General features: G+C 36.9%; 1 protein-coding gene and 1 long non-coding RNA gene across 6 annotated transcripts in view; one reads left to right on the forward strand and one right to left on the reverse strand.

The window, feature by feature from the left end:
- Positions 1 to 17,501, forward strand: part of MARK1 (microtubule affinity regulating kinase 1) — a 126,354-nt gene that overhangs the window by 92,723 nt on the left and 16,130 nt on the right. For 4 of the 5 annotated variants that reach the window (XM_079763704.1, XM_079763703.1, XM_079763702.1 and 1 more), the window contains 8 exons: positions 3,738 to 3,941; positions 5,128 to 5,181; positions 6,408 to 6,456; positions 7,766 to 7,831; positions 11,437 to 11,507; positions 15,455 to 15,511; positions 16,820 to 17,056; positions 17,144 to 17,263. In XM_079763704.1, the coding sequence (XP_079619830.1) occupies positions 3,738 to 3,941; positions 5,128 to 5,181; positions 6,408 to 6,456; positions 7,766 to 7,831; positions 11,437 to 11,507; positions 15,455 to 15,511; positions 16,820 to 17,056; positions 17,144 to 17,263 (858 nt within the window). Of the gene's footprint in view, positions 1 to 3,737; positions 3,942 to 5,127; positions 5,182 to 6,407; positions 6,457 to 7,765; positions 7,832 to 11,436; positions 11,508 to 15,454; positions 15,512 to 16,819; positions 17,057 to 17,143; positions 17,264 to 17,501 lie in introns of those variants that run through there. The other variant, XM_079763706.1, reaches the window with a different exon arrangement.
- LOC307094675 overlaps positions 1 to 17,501 on the reverse strand; it is a 532,375-nt gene that overhangs the window by 72,529 nt on the left and 442,345 nt on the right. The gene's annotated exons all lie outside the window — the stretch shown is intronic.

The following is a 17,501-nucleotide window of genomic DNA, read 5'->3' on the forward strand; positions in this document are numbered from 1 at the left end:
CTCGCCAATAACCTAACTCGTCTTGCCCCATTCTCTTTGTTGGTGCCTGTTTGGCAAACCCCAGACCAGGATGAACTCATATATCTGCTTCCTTCGCCCTTGCCGTGGACTTTTGAGTGTTGCTGAAGAAAATGGTACAACTGGACAGACTAGTGCCACAATAAATTTGTGGTCATCAATGTTAACTAGACCATCAGTACTGCCCAGCTGCCCTACTAGGCTTCTTTGATTAATGCGCTTTTCCTCTGCAGAAATTCTTTCAAATCTCTTCTACTCTCTGCAAACCTGTAGCCTCCCTTCACTCTTAGGAGGTGACCTTACCTCCAACCACACAGAGAAAGTTAAGAGCCATCAGATCGGAACTCCCTCAACTTCCTACTATCAAGTGTTGGTACTTTTCTGCATCTAGACCTGATTTCTCTTCCTTTCTGCTTGTTACGGGAGAAGAGATGTCTTTCTTCCTGCAGAAGGGCCATCGCTCCATCTGTGCTCTGCCTCTTCTCACTTTCACCTTCCCAGGAACTTGACTTATCTTTTCCCTCTCTTGTCTCAGCTGCTTCTCTCTCTCCACTGGATCCTTCCCTCGGGATTTCAACATGCTCAAGTCTCTCCCATCTCAAAACAAGCAAATAGACAGTAACCTCCCCCAGCTGCGCCCATGTCTCACTGGGGTGCCTCTTAGTTGAAGTCACACTTCTCAGGGGCATTATCTGCCTTCCCTGCCTCATTTCCCACATTTCCCCAACCCACCTCACCTTGACTTTTACCCTTAAAAATTTTAAATAAATACCAATAGAGTAGACACTGGAAGTAGAGCTCCCAATACAGTAGAGGAGAAAAAAAGAAAAAGGGAAATCTAATGAATATAGAAAAACTAAGGAAAAGAGAAAACACAAAACAATATGCAGATATAAGTAAGCATGCCAGGAATTACAGTGAACGTAACAGGTTCAACTCTTTGTGGTGTGATCTATTGACCTAATGTTCTAGAAAAGCAAGAGTATGGTATCAGAGCGGGGGGCATTGATAGCAATGGGGCACAGGGAACTTTTTGACATGATGAAATGTTTTGCACATTTACATTGTGGTCGTGTTTCATGACTTTATACATTTGTCACGGCTCATCTTGTATATAGAAATTTGGTGAATTTCATTGTGTGTTATTTATACCACAATGAAGCTGACAAATAGAAAGTTTAATAGAAGCATCATACTATACTACTTGGCTTTCAGTGAGTTAGTATTTATAAGTCATAATTACATAAACACAATAGTTTTTAACTGAAAATTTGATTATATTACACTAGCGTTCCCGTTGCAGGAAAAATCCTGCAATAGGATTTCCTGCTGCACTCTACCCCGCCTCCGCTCCTCCCTTGTCGCCCGCCCCGCCTTCTCGGCCAGCCCGCCTGCTTTTCCCTTCGTCCCCGGCCCCGCCTCCGCTCCTCCCTTGTCGCCCGCCCTGCCTTCTCAGCCAGCCCGCCTGCTTTTCCCTTCACCCCCGGCCCCGCCTCCGCTCCTCCCTTGTCGCCCGCCCTGCCTTCTCAGCCAGCCCGCCTGCTTTTCCCTTCACCCCCGGCCCCGCCTCCGCTCCTCCCTTGTCGCCCGCCCCGCCTTCTCGGCCAGCCCGCCTGCTTTTCCCTTCACCCCCGGCCCTGCCTTCGCTTCTCCCTTCTCCTCGCCCCCCCCCCCCCGGCTTGCTTGCTTATCCGAAGCTTTACTCCCTTCTGCAGCTCTTGGGTTCTTTGACGCTGTCTTGATATGCAAATTAGCCGTCATTTTTGTTGGGGTAATTTGCATACGCGTCCTGATTGGTTGGTGGGCGTGGCTTGGCTGGTGGGCGTGGCTTGGGCGTAGCGAAGGTGCGGTCAATTTGCATATTTGTCTATTATTAGAATAGATTAGGAAGATGAGAAGCGGGGCTGGGGGCTAAAAGATCATAAGTAGCCATAGTAGGAAATTGAGAGGATGTCTAAGACCGATGAACCAAGAATTATCAAATATGAGAAGAGAAGGCTAAAGGAAAAGGCTCTGGGGAGCAGGCGTGAGGTCTGGAAGGGTGGTACAGGAGACTGATAGCTTTTGATAGTAGCCTATTAGAGTTACTGGACATTTTTTACCATGTGCATATGTCGTTTTAATAACAATTAATTTAATAATTGGGGGCTATGAATTGCCAGAAGTAACTATAGAAAGACCAAAAATGGGCACTGAACCCAGCTTAGTTGAGAGAGGAACAGAAGCTCTGATATGATGGATGGCTTTTCCTGGGCTGTAATGTCTAAGCTGAATTTGAAAGGATGAGTTAAGAGTTCACCAAAGGATTCTTTCCAAATGTAATTGATTATTGAGGATGTTTCCTCTCTCTTGTAACTCTGTTAAACTCAAGTAGTGCTTCCAAGAGATTATATTGATTTACTTGCATTTTCTAGGCTTATATTTATGCCAGTGGTGAAAAGATGATATATATATATAAATCTTAAAAAGCATGGCTGGTCTATCTAGCACATTCATAATGTTGAATGAGTGTTGATAGGATATTCTCTTCTTGTTTCTGTTTTTATGACTTATCACTCAGTGCTACTCTGTTTTTCAAATTGAGATGATAAATTGTTTTGTGTGGGGTTTTTGTTTTTTTTTAGAGTTAACTTGGCCTTCTGGTTGTATACCTTATTTAATCTTGAGCCGAGTGTTTTAAAAATCAGAAAGTAGTAACAGATAAAAATGACTAACCTTGAGTCAGGCTTTGCATGAGACCAGCAAATGGAGTCATCTTTAAGGTTGCCTTTAAGACATTTCTGATAAAAAATTTTTAGACAAGTTTTCATCACGTAGGTAGGACAACATAAGTCTGACTTACTTTACAAATAAAAGATATCCTCTTCTTTTGCTAATTTGTCCTGCTCGTCTTCAGCTATTTTTAAGAAGCTAATAGGGAAGCGATGTTGCATGTATTTGTGATTCAATGTTTTCACAAAAACAGCTAGGAGTTTTATATATGTAGGAATGTAGACAAAACTAGACAAGGGCAGGAACAATCAGAGCTGGTGAAAAAGGGTCTGTTAGGCAGCTCTACCTGGACCCTCAGGTGCAGAACTTCAGGTGAACAAGGTCTGCTCGTCATTGCAGTTGTAGGCTAGTGTGAGACAAGGTGACGTCTTTGCCTCAAGAACAGCACTGAGGATGAATGCAGTGGATACTAGGTCCTGGAGGCAAGCAGGGCTTTCAGTAGCTGAGAAGGGGATCGGGCAAGAATTGATTAGAGGTATACCAGAAGTCCGGAGCTGATCAGTCAGTTGGCTGAGTTCTACACCCAGCAAATGAAAGTGTGAACGTGACAGGTTTCGAGAAATAGAACCATGCTCATGAGGTTGTTTGTCTTGGCATTAAAGACATTTTAATAAAGCAGTTCTAGACTATGATGTCATTTCAACTAAACAAATAACACTCTGAGAGGAGTAATGGTCTGTGGGGCGCCTATCTACCTAACCATTTGTATTTTTAAATCATAAGCATATGCCTGAAGCTGTGCAGAACATTTCATTTTAAATAGTTATATTCCCTCTGGCAAAAGGAGCTCAAGTGCAATAGAAATTAGAAATAGAACCCAAACTTTAAAATTGTATAGTGCGATGTATTTTCATTGAAGATGAGTCATTAATGAAAATTACTTATAGTATTTTAAACTGCTCTTTTATAATTGAATTAACATTGACATCTTGTAACCTTTTTCTTAGCATACATCTGTGGATGGATATACTGAACCACACATCCAGCCTACCAAGTCGAGTAGCAGACAGAACATTCCTCGGTGTAGAAACTCCATTACGTCCGCAACAGACGAACAGCCTCACATTGGGAATTATCGTTTACAAAAAACAATAGGGAAGGGGAACTTTGCCAAAGTGAAATTGGCAAGGCATGTTCTAACTGGGAGAGAGGTAAGTTTTTAAGATGCCTTTTAATATTTACTTGGATTATAACATTTACCTCTCCAAAGTCTTGTTGAAAAGCGTTCCCAGAGCTGATGCTGGGAATTCATAACAGTTGCGATATGGGATATGTGTGAATGGAACACGCTGAGTAGAGCTGTATCATTGCATGAAAAGTTAACCTTGAATGTTTAGAAAAGAATCATATCTACATTTTAGCATCTCAGAGATGGAGTCTGATGCAAATGAGCTTTTCTCAGACTTCTGTCTTTCATTAGTGGTTTCTGTAAATACTTCAGATTGCTACCCAACCTTAGGAACAAGGCTAGGATAAAGTCTTTTATTAAACATTAGGTATAAATGTGTAGAAAGTAACTCACTCATTTTTATCTACTTAGAGACCACATTAAACAAGTGTTGTTATACAGATGTTTTATAAGAAAATTGGGTTTCTAAAATCCCATGTGCTTTAAATTATGTGTATTTATATAGAAAAAAGTATACATTTAATAATTATTGTTAATATTAATGTCTTTAGTAATTTCTATGTTAAAGATTGAAAATAGTTAAATATCTAACATTCTATATAACATAATATTTACTGGACCCAATTAGGACATTGTGAGAAATCTCAATCATAAAATGTTTTTGATAAGTTTTGATTTTGCTCTATGCCTAATATTATTGTCACTTCCAGTTGAATTTAGTCCCCTCTGTCCATTCTGACCCCATAAGCTGTTCAAGTACACTCTACATTAAGCAGACTTAGAGGACATTAAGATCCACTTCGCTGGTCAGCTATAACTAAGCTTGGGCGTCCCATTTTTCTACCCACCTCGTCATTTTATTCACATAATACTTACGTTACTAAAAGTTTATAAGCCCCTCCCCTCTGATATTTGTAACTTACCAAGATCATGAGTAAAAGATTAAGATGTAGATGATTTTTATTTTTAAAGAGGAAACTTGGAAGTAATAACACAAGTGTAATTTCATTGATTCAGAATCAAATGGGTTAAAGATGTGGGTCAATGGTATATATTCTAAGGCTGCCAGATTATCAAAACTTTGCCATCCAATTATGTGAACACTAAATTATTTCTAGTTAGAAATGAAAGAACAGATGTTTTCTTTCTAAGATTTTATTCATTAAAATATGTATTCTCAAATACAGTTTAATGATTCTCTTTTTTAGGTTGCTGTGAAAATAATAGATAAAACTCAGCTAAATCCTACCAGTCTACAAAAGGTCTGTAATTATTTTAATAGTAATTAGAATGTGAGTTTCCTAATTAATACATGAGTTCTGTAAAGCCAGGTATCCTAAATTTTCAGCTAGGTGCAATATTGCATTTCATCAATCTATGAAGAAAAGACATGATGTAAAACATATTTATATTTAAATAATATTTTTGAAGTAGTTGTTTGAAAAATATCTACTACTTAAATGCATGTACCATATGAAAGGAAGTAATTTATTTAATTCAGTAGAATAAAACTTGGTTTAAAATATTTGAAGTATTCAGGATTCTGCTTCATTAAACATCTATGGATGAGTTAATATTCTCCATAAGTGGGTTTCCTTTTATAGCTTCACTTGCTTTTCTTCCTTCTGCTAAAAGGACTAGTGTTTCTTCTAGCTTACAGGAAAAGATGCGAATATTTTTTCAAAAAGTGGAAATATAAGAAAACAGGGGTGGGGGGAGGAATTAAAAGCAGTTAGGATGGGGATTGCCCTTTAAACCTGGTAGCTGTTTCATGTTGCCTTATTACTTGCTTATGTGGGAAAACTTGCTCAGATGCACATTTTAAAAATGAAGCAGATATTTTAACATTTCTGCCATATATATATATTCATTTTGTATAGTGATAATATCCGTTGTGATTTTTATTTGAATATAGAGGGATCACAGTCATATATGTACTAGTAAATGTTACATAAATAACTGGATTCCTAAAACAGAGAGAATCTTATAAGAAATATTTAATATGGTGTATTTAATTACACCTGCTGATTCTAACATTAAATTAAAAATTTGGGTCTGTGCCCTGACTGGTGTTGCTCAATGGATAGAGCATTGGCCCATGCACTGAAGGGTCCCAGGTTAGATTCCTGGTCAAGGGCATGTACCTGGATTGCAGGTTCAATCCCCAGCCCTGGTCGGAGCACATGCGGGAGGCAATCAATTAATGTATCTCTCTCACATAGATGTTTCTCTTTCTCTGTGTCTCATCCCCACTCTCCCACTCTCTCTAAAAATCAATGGAAGAAATACTTTGGGTAAGGATTAAAAAATAAATAAAAATTGTCCTGGAAACCAAGTCTCAGCAGAGTTAGAGATGGGATGAGAAACAAATGGTTTCTTAGTTCATTACCAGGATCCTGTGGTGTGTTGTTAAGCAGATGAGTTTCTCTGATTCTCCGCTTGAGTGTTCTTTTCTAACAGGAGTGTGTCTACCTGTTTTCTTTGACAGTTGTTTCGAGAAGTACGAATAATGAAGATACTGAATCACCCTAACATAGGTATGAAATTTATACATGAATAATGAAGTGTTTTCTTTCATTTGAGTGTATTTGAAAAGATATAATTTTAAGGATGTTTTATAGAAATAGAAGAAAGGTGATAACTAGAAACCTGAGCGTGACCTGAGAAAGTGACACTTTGGGTAAAAATAGATTATAAAGAAGTTAGCTGAAGGCTACTGCTTGTTACTACCTTGCTGTCTTCTGCTTTCCCCTAAAATGAGGGCTATGACTTGGAGTTGATCCATATACAGTACATGTTCTTTTGTATCTCTGTACTCAGTCTCTCTAAAGAGAGATTGCATGCCATTTAGATATTTATAAAACATAAATTTCAGATAATTTGATAATATGCATTATAGTTTTCTCATAGTTTATAGGCAGAATAATTAATTTGAATTAAAAACTAAAGCTGATTTTAATTTTAGTGGATTTATTTCCATAAATTCTGGGTTTCCTCTATATTTACAAATAAGTGTATTGCTTGCATGTATTACATGAAGTTATTAGATTTTAAGAAGTAGAAAGCAATTCTTTTTTAATCTGTTTTTAAAACACTTGTTTCTTGCACATTTAAAAATTTTATGTTTATTAGAAATATTCGTATGGTTATTTGTGGTGTATAATTTCAACTACATAAATCTGATAATTTAGTAGTTTTTTAACCATAAACTTTTATAGTATCACATATTTATAGAATTGTTCTTGTTTCTGTACTAAAGATTATTTAATGTTTTATGATAGGCCCATTATAACATAGTATCTTTTAAAGCTTTAGTTAAAATTTATTATTTTAAAATATTTTTATTATGATTTTAAGATTTTGCCTTTCATTACTTTATTCTGATTAGAAGAGGTAATGGTTCTTTAATGCCAGAAACTTTACTTTTTTTTGATCTAGCAGTTAGTTCCCAATCACTTTATGGTAAGTAATGTTCTTCCACAATAGTAATAATCCTTAAGAGAATTTTAAAATTTAAAATTGTAATTAATATTCTTTAATAAATATTCAAATTTTCCACTGGCTTAGTGTTACCTTACATTTTATTGAAACATACCCAGCCACGCCATTGTGGCTCAGCGGTTGAGCATAGACCCATGAACCAGGAGGTAGCTGGTTTGATTCTCAGTTAATATTTTGGGCTCAATCCCCAGTAGGGGTGTGCAAGAGGCAGCTGATTGATGTTTCTCTCTCATCGATGTTTTTATCTCTCCTCCCTTACTGAAATCAATTAAAACATGTTTTTTAAAAAAACATAACCAATACATGCTAACAATTACAGAGGTATATTTCTAATTTCTTTTTCAGTAAAATTGTTTGAAGTTATTGAAACAGAGAAGACCCTCTATCTAGTCATGGAATACGCAAGTGGGGGTAAGGATATGGGGCTTGAAAAGTTCTCTTTGGTGAGACATAGGATTGTACACACCTCAAGATTATGTCTTTATTGTTGTTAATGAACTTACAGTTTTGTTGAAATGCCTTTACATGATACCTTAAGGAAAATTCAGTGTTTGCTTTCAAGACCTAATGACCCTACATTTAAAAGTAGGATTTGGCGCTCATTTTAAAATTACTGAGGTACATTTTTAAAACTCTAAATTTGCATTGTTATCTATGAATGGTTTGATTCTCTTATCTAAATAGTATTATTATATGTCATATTATTATGATGACTAGAAGCTAGAAATCTCAAATTCAGAATGTATTTAATATAAAGACTATGGCAAAAGAATATTCTAGGCCAAATGTTTATTTCTCTGATAGTTCATATATAAAAGAACCTCAGTATAGGTACATTTTCAAGATAATCCATAAAATGTTTGAATTTAAACAAGTATTGATCTATATATTCTAAAAGCTGAACGGTTGAATTGACAGGGAAATAGTAAGATGCATTTGTAGTAGAATGTAAAGTGTATTTTGACTACATAGTGTCAAAAATAGGAATGATTTTTAAACACTGATATATATATAGAAAACCATTTTCGCCTGCCTTTCCCTCAAGTGAGAAATACTCTGGCTGAAAAGCACAGTTCCGTTAGGCGTAGGACTCAACGTTCTCAGAAATAGGTTTAAGGTGTATGGAGTAAATCATTCAATAAGTAGGAAAGGAATACTTGAAGGTTTTAAGAGCTCAGAAAATTGAAGAAAAGGGAAGGCAACTCTAAGTATTTAAAGTACTTTAGCTAATTAACTCTTTTGCTAATCAATAGAAAACCAGTGTTGAGTCCTTTTAGCTGATAAAGTACATAGATTTTCCTGGTGATTCAGATTTTATGTAGCTAGGATAAAGAGAATTAATTCTAGTTTATAAAACATCTAAATTACTTATTTTTATACTGTACCTTAGAGTTCAAAAAAATTTACTGCAAATTTTAAATATGTTTTAATTGCATTTTCAGTTTTTTATGGAGATTGAAAGTTTTAATAGATTTGGTTGTTTACAAAGCTTTTTTTCCATCCTGAAGATATTTCAGTGTAGATTTTTTTACTTAACCTGAAAACCGATGTTATTAATGTTTTATTATTTTTTTATTTTAAACCGTTATTCTGCCATGCAAATTTGCATAAAGTGAAGGTCTACAATAAAATTAACAAACCTATAAAAAACACATAGTGAACTATTACTCTATTTTTCCATCCTTTAGTTAGATTTGTATAACATTTTGTCAGCGTGGGAACCCTGAGCATTATTTTTAGTTGTTAAACTTTTTTTTTTTTCATTTTAGTCATCTTAAGTCTAAAAATAGGGGCTAGACATGCTTTGATAGGAGAAATTATAGACTGCTAAAAATCTGTGGACATCATTCTGTTTTGAACAGTATAATATATATATACTGTTTTAACAATGAATGGTAAGTACAGTCAACTCTCTATTGGTGCTAATGAAGGGGACCGATGGCTGGGGTGATGGAGAGCACAGTTGGAGGGGTGGTGTGGTATAAAGACGATGTACTGGAGTTCAGCCCCAACCTGGTGGTCCCTTATTCAGTTCTGATTCCTAGGGCTCCAATTTCTTTGGTCTTGCCAGTCAGCAATCTTGTAACAAAACCATCATGGTTCTGGCAGTAAATCTAGAATCCTTTTCTTGCCCTTTTGATCTATAAATGGCAGAGCTCCTCTGGAAAATACAACTCTTCATATTTTCCGCTGAAATGTCCAGATATTTTAGGATTGAGTCTGACATGCACAGAGAAATCTAACATGGACAAGCAGAGTGGGGTCAGACAGCTGCCTCTTGGCCACGAGTAGATCAGTTGATTTTGGTTCCCTGATGGGACGTAAAAATTTCTTTACGATTTGGTCCAAAAGAGCCTGTTAAAGTAGGTGTCAGTGCTGCTCTGCAATGGTGTGTTTATTCCTTCTTTCCCTCACGCAAACAATACCGATTAAATGTTTACTGCATAGTAGGTAATATTCTGGGTGCCTCGGACACCTGCCCTCAAGAAGATTACATTCTAGTTGGGGAAGCAAACCATAAACAAATAATATAATAAGTGAAGGACTGAGGCATGCCAACATTTGGGGCCTGAGTGTTCCAGGCAGAACTAAGAGTAGTCCCAGTTTTTGAACTCGTGTGTGTATCTTTCCCAGCCTCAACTCATGAATCTAGAATTACCTACTATGATGGGTCAACTAGAGCATCCATTCATTTCTCTGTTTTCATCATCCCATTTAATCATTTAAGTAATATGCTGCCTGACATTGTAGATGACTTAGATTCATCTGCCATACACCATTACATATTTGATTTTTAATATTTCACTTACATCCTAGGATTGATATTGCATATACCTGTATATGTAATATATCTGTATACCTAGATACAAACCTATAATTTATTGAGTGCTTACTGTATGCCAGTCACTGTGCTAAGCACATGCATTATTTCATTTAATCCTCACAGAAGCCATCTGAGATAGGCAATAGATAGAAACTGGGTCTTAATGAAGTCACCCAATAGCTACTTTGGGGCTAAACCAGGATTCATACCAAAATTGGTCTGATTCTAAAGTCTGAGTTTTAACCACTTTGCTGAACTTTACAAGAACTCTTTAAGCCATTGTGTGAGTTTTTAATATGCATGTATATCTATATGGTATCAATTATAATTAAAAGGACACAAAAATAATTTCTTCTTATACGGAGATATTTTATTTTTAATATTGTAACTAAAGATTGAGGTTTTTATTTTATTGTATTGACTAGAAAAAATAAAGTCACAAACACATAAGGTAGTAGAGCTAATAGAAAATTGCTACAGTTTCTAGTTGTCTTTAAATTATTTCAACAAGTGTGTATTGTCTATCCACTTTGTGTTCTGTCATGAAGCTGGGGATTCAAAGAAAGTACGGCTATGACGATGGTGCTCAAGTAGTCTGAAGTTCATTTAGGTTAATAGGAGATGCACAAAGGATGATTTAATTATATATAATAAGTAGGTACAAAATAGATGGAATGAGTATGGCATAACCAGAATATAGGAAGGAAAAGAAAGAAATCAATGTGTGTGGTGATAGTGAGATGGACTTTGACCAAGGCTTCATGAATTTAAAGAAGAGAAATCCAACATAATAAGACTTGTTATTTTATTTGAAATGTAGGCCCCAAATGCAAAGCCAAATGTGATTTGATTGACGGTGCTGCCCGTTCCCTTTATTAGAACAGATAATAAAGAGTTGACTGTATTCTTTTACATAAGACTTGACAAGCAGAAAGCAAGTTTTTCTTGGTTATGTTTTTATGACTTAATCTTTAGAGAGTTTTGCTAAATCATCAGCTGCTACAGATACTCAGTTCTATATGTAACCCCCCCTTTTTTTGTATTCATGGAAGAGTTTGTGATTTACGTAGAAATATCAGAAAATTGGGGGCCAAAAGCTTCTTTAGACACAAGCCACAAACTTGACATTGAATATGTTGTTCATTGAAAATCTTATGTATATTTTACTGCCTGCTTTACCTTTCTGATTCAGGTGAAGTATTTGATTACTTAGTTGCCCATGGAAGAATGAAAGAAAAAGAGGCCCGTGCAAAATTTAGGCAGGTACGGAAAGTAGTTTTCACCTTTGTTTTGCTGCTCTTTTTAGTGCTGTACAATGGACAGTGTCATAAACTGGACTTAAGGGTATGTGGTTTTTTAACAAGAAAAAGTCTTGCTTTCTTACACTCCTTATGAATGGAAAACTGACAAACAAATCTGTTCTTCCTGAATTTAAATTTCAGAGGTTATTTATAGATCATCATAAATAGTGAAATGCTAATAAGTGAGACACATTAACTCTTTGATAGTCTTGGAAATATAGGCTAGACTGAGATAGAAAAGAAATACTTAGTTCGTTATCCAATAATTATTGTCAAGTATTATTAGCTCTATGTATACAGTATATATGTGTACTGCTTAAAGGGGTATTAGTATTATTTTCTTTTATAATTAAAGATGTCTTGGTATTAGAACTCATATTTTATAGATTTAAAGATATGGTCAATTTTATTTAGTCAGGTAGGCAAAGAACCTTGCAAATGTGGCTGAAGAATGTGGTAAGATAGTTGCATTTCCAGAATATGACTTGTTACAGAAATGATAAAATAAGAAAAAGTAATTTAAGTTGATCTAGGATTTAATTTTTAAGAATAAAGGGATTAAAGTAATATACTATATAAATTACTATAAACATGACACATTAATAAATTGTAAATTGTTTTTAAAACAGTTTAAAATGCAGAAAGCATTTTGCAAGTTGTGTTCCAAACAGTCACGTAACAACAGAAGTTTCACAAAACAAACTCATTCAGTGATAAATTTGGAGCATGCTGACCCAAAAAGTTAACAGGGTACTGTTCAACTCCTGGTCAGGGCACATGCATGTGTAACCATTACATGTTTTCTGAGCAGAAATATGATGATGGATCTCTCCCTCTTCTTTCCTCTCTCTCTAAAATAATAAAAACATATTTTTTTTAAAAAGCTAAACAAGTTTTTTCTGCCCCTTTTCTTTAGGACTTCTCCAACTGTTTATACAGGGGTGGGCAAAAGTAGGTTTCCAGGTGTAATACAAATAAATAATACAATAATGAATCAAGAATAATATAAGAAAAAACTCTTGTGTTTCACATACTCACAACGGTAAACCTACTTTTGCCAACTCTTGTATATGCCCTTGATTCTGCAGTTGGATACAGCAAAGACCCTGGACAGTTTAAGGCCACTTGAGCAAACATTGGTCAGATAATGCCTCTGCATTCCTTATTTGATGGCCTGCAAGAAAATTATAATATTGACTCAGCTCTTCCAATATGAAGGCGACTAAAGCTTAGGAATTCCTGACCCACTTATTAACTAATTGCAAAGTGACCCTAGAAGTTGCATCTCACAGCAAAACACTGCCGTGCCTGGTCTTGGGAGCAGTGCAGGACTGACAATTCACGTTTGCACGATCTAGAGCAGAAGAACCATAAGGAAATCCCTGCATCCCATTTATGGATGTTTTGAGATGGGAGGGTCTGGCCTTAGAACAATGCAGTACAACCATGACTTATGGGTGGGGTTCTTGCAGTGAGTCAGAAGCCAGAATTTCTTTCACATCAGAAATTGTACCTGGCTAGATAAGTGTGGTGATACTCTAAACCACCATGTTTGACTGCTAGAGGTCAGAGGTCAAAGAGTTTGGGGAGAATGAATGCTTCATATGGATGGAACATTTTCTTTAATTATCTTTCCATTCCGAAGGCGTTAAGGCCCAGGGGATTCTTATTTCAGAAGTGCCTATAGAACATGGAGATTGTTCTGTCTGATGTGACGTGTATGTGTGGTAACCAAATCATTATCCATAGCGTGCCTCCTTCACTGTGTCAAGACAAAGGGACTCGGGAAAGATAATATCATTATCAGCACATTTCTGTCATCCATGATACAAATACAGCCTTATAGCATGAACATACTACAGCCCATGTATTATGTTCAATAAGATGTACTAATATCTACATATGACTATGCAGATCTCTGGGCTAATCAACATATTTCAGTGAACATCGGATATTAGAATTTTGAAGCAGATTGCTTAAGAGACCATGCTACAAATATTCATTGTCAGGCTCTGCTGTATTTGGGGGACTCACGCTTCAGAGCGATCCTTCTCCGTCATCATCTTTCTGCTCAGAAAGCATGCAGTGGTTATGTAGTACCTGCTGAGTTTGGAACTCAGAGACTTGCCAGCCTACCAAGGTGTAGTATGACCATTTCCCACCAACTTTTCCAAGAGTGTGCATTTCAGCCCTTTACCAGCCCCCCCCCGCCCCCGCCCCATCACCAAAGCTCCATGTTCTAAAATACTGCTGCCCTTCAAGGATGGCCTCGCTCAGGTATCACCACTCCAGGAGGCATTTCTAACGGAATCGATTCTTTATTTTTTAGGATTTCCCCACTTCTTTGTACTTCTGCTTCTATGATTCTGCCTTGTTTTATGGTTACCTATATACATGTTTTCTACTCCTAATCAGTCTGCCAGCTACGTAAGGGCAGGATCCATGCAGTGTTAATTTTTGTGTTTCCCTAGCACATTTTCTTGCACATAGTAGGTACTCAATAAACTGACTGTTAGCTCAAAATAAATTTACTTGAACTACACATTGCTCATCGTGTGTTGGTTTTGTTTTGAATTCATGTCTTCTCTGTCTTTGAACCATTTTAATACACATCAGGATAATGTTAGAATACTGAACCATCAGTTTCACATCTATTACTTAGAAGTTGTTGTTTTTTTAACCCATATTCCTATTAGCATGGTCATACTTCACATCACCTTTAGACTTTCAGAAATTTCATTGCTATCTCCATTTGTAAGTGCCTAACCAATATTCAACATTCAGACTGTGTTTCCATTTACCTGAATCCACAGAATTGAATGTTCTGCTGTGCATTACCATGGTTGTCCTCCTAGACAGCAGATACAATTGTATGTACAAAATAGCTCTTAGTCCGGGCTGGGGTGGCTTAGTTGGGTGAGTGTCTTCCCATGCACCGAAAGGTTGCTGGTTCAATTCCGGTCAGAGCTGTGGGTTCAATCCTGTGTGCAGGAGGCAACCGATCAATGTTTCTCTATCACATCGATGTTTCTCTCTCTCTCAAAAAAAAAAAAAATCAATAAAAACATGTTAAAAAACAGCTTACGTGATTGCTATCAGAATCTTCCCAATTCTGTATTTAATGTAGTAAATAACTATGAAAGAATTACTATAACCTATTTCTCATTTGTTTCTCTGGCTCTTAAGTCTGTTGGGTTTCTCCCTGTTTAGACCTTGTCCCCAAAGAGCCTTATGTATTGGTTGAAATATTTCACTGCATACAAAATCTAGTTGCAGTATAGAGTGCTTGGCCCACTGAATTAGTGACAGGTTTCAGATTAAATTTCACTTTTTAGTCTTTTCTTTCGATAATTGGGTTTATTTTTAAGGTACAACATGTTTCACATTTCTTTGTACATGAACACACAAAGGATGTTGCTCAGTACCCCACGGGGTAAGTTCTTAGTTGTCCTCACTGGAGAAACATGTGTTGAACACATTTGATATAATTCCTAAAATAGAGTTTTGCTTTTTGAACTTGAACCAACTATCTTGGAATACTGCTTCATGTTTGCCAAAGCTCTTATTACAACACTCGAATAAATAAACCATTTGACCCAAACTATCAAGTGTACACATTTGATCATGTAAACAGAGAAATATAACAACCCATAAAAATCTTCACAACTCGGACAAAAATATTTTAGCAAGAGAATTCCACTTTTCAGTATTTTTTACGTGTAAGAGTGAGTTTCACCACTCTAACTTTCATATGTATAGTTTTCTGAACTAAAGGAACAATGAAATTATTAAATGCTACTTTGAAATTCAAGCTAGTAATCTAAATGGGAGATGATAATTGGGGGAAATTGTGTTTTTTTTTAAACCATAAAATAATTTTTTAATCTTTTATCCAAATATTCATTTCAGATTGTATCCGCTGTACAGTATTGTCATCAAAAGTGCATTGTTCACCGTGATCTTAAGGTAAGCCCTGATTTTATAACATAAAATTTTTAATTATTAATGGATGGCTTATAATAATAGAGCTATGTTTGGTTGCCTCATTGTACCCGGCCCTATACAAGGAAATTAGTTGTTATTTAATCTTCATAGCAATTTCATGAGAGGCAATATTGTCACTGAGAAAATAGAGAAAATATATGAGTAGTCATCTAGCATTAAAGGCTAGAGGATTTGATTTGCCACGAACAAGCTTGTTCTATAGATAAATGTGAACTTTGTCCCAAACTAAAAACGTCTAAAGTCCAATTCAGTCAGAAGCAAGGTCTGGGCACAAATTCAGGTTAGTCTGATATAAGAGTCAGTTCTCATTCTTTACATTAAAGCTCAAAGACACATTGAAAACTTTTTCTTTGAGTGATGCTGATTTAGGATTTTGCAAAACCAGCATCTCATACATCAGGAGGCTGGGGTTTGGGGGAGAATCACTGCTTTCTACCATAATATACCTCCAGAAGAGAATCTAGTTGTAAAACAGCAAAAGGAAGCTTAGACAGACCCGCTCTAATGGAGTCTGCATTGCGTTGTACTGTTTTACTGAGAGAACAGAACTCTGTGGGGGAAGCATTCTCTCAGAGGGCGATGGATTGAGCTCAGTAGTCACAGAAGCCCTGATGGGCAGTTACTGTAGGTATCAGCCTTGTGTTAACCAATGGTCCTCTATTGAAGTAGAGTGCTGATGGATAAACTTGTTGGTTTAAGCCCAAAACAGATCAGTTTTATTTGATTGATGTTCTTTTACTAGGTCATATTAAGATACAGTTCCTTGCCCTAGCTGGTTTGGCTCAGTGGATTGAGTGTCAGCCTGTGGACTGAAGAGTCCCGGGTTCGATTCAGATCAAGGGCACATGCCTGGGTTGTGGGTTCAATCCCCAGTGGGGGGCATGCAGGAGGCAGTCGATCAGTGATTCTCTCTCATCATTGGTGTTTTTCTCTCTCTCCCTCCCTTCCTCTCTGAAATCAATAAAAAAATTAAAAAATACATAGTAGTTTATAGTTCTAGGATATAACCTTGAAGGGGAAAAAATGGGTTTCGGACAGTTGCAGATAGGCATAAAAATGAGAGCTCTCCTTGTCTGGTGCTAAAATGCAGCCCTCTGTAGATGGAATTCCGAGCAGGTACGCATCGACCTACCTGCTGGGCTTCTCCATTAGCTGTTACCTTGGAAAACGCGAGGCCAGAGAGACAGGTCTGGGGTCTGGAAGAGTGATAATGGCTGTGTGATGTTATGTAGGCTCTTCACATTGTCCTTTTTATTATTTTCCTCTTAGGCTGAAAACCTTCTCCTTGATGCTGACATGAATATTAAAATTGCTGACTTTGGTTTTAGTAACGAGTTTACAGTCGGGAACAAATTGGACACGTTTTGTGGAAGCCCCCCCTACGCCGCCCCCGAGCTCTTCCAGGGCAAGAAGTACGACGGGCCCGAGGTGGACGTGTGGAGCCTGGGCGTCATTCTCTACACGCTGGTCAGCGGCTCCCTGCCGTTTGACGGCCAGAACCTGAAGGTATCGGCCGAATCTGACGTTCACGTGCTACCCCCACGCAGGATCCTTGTGAACGCCAGTCCTAAGTGCTTTCTTTTGTCTGTTCAGGAACTTCGGGAGCGAGTCTTACGCGGGAAATACCGCATCCCCTTCTATATGTCCACCGACTGTGAAAACCTTCTGAAGAAATTATTAGTGCTGAATCCCATCAAAAGAGGCAGCTTGGAAGTAAGTCGTTTTTCGTGCTGCAGGTTTAACTTGTTGTTTTTATTTTTACATCCTGGTTATCTGAATTTTGATGAGTCTAGGTTTTTTATTAGAGAGAAACTGAAAAACTTCTGTGCGATTCCCTCTTTTTCATTTTCCAGTCTTTAACGAGGATGAACTGTGTTACCTTTCAAAACAATGCAAAATTTGAGCAAAAGCAAGACTCCTCCTTTTTGCCTTTTCTCTGTCCTCTTTGGTA

The sequence above is a fragment of the Cnephaeus nilssonii genome (genome assembly GCF_951640355.1).
Source record: "Cnephaeus nilssonii genome assembly, chromosome: 23".
NCBI lineage: Eukaryota > Metazoa > Chordata > Mammalia > Chiroptera > Vespertilionidae > Cnephaeus > Cnephaeus nilssonii.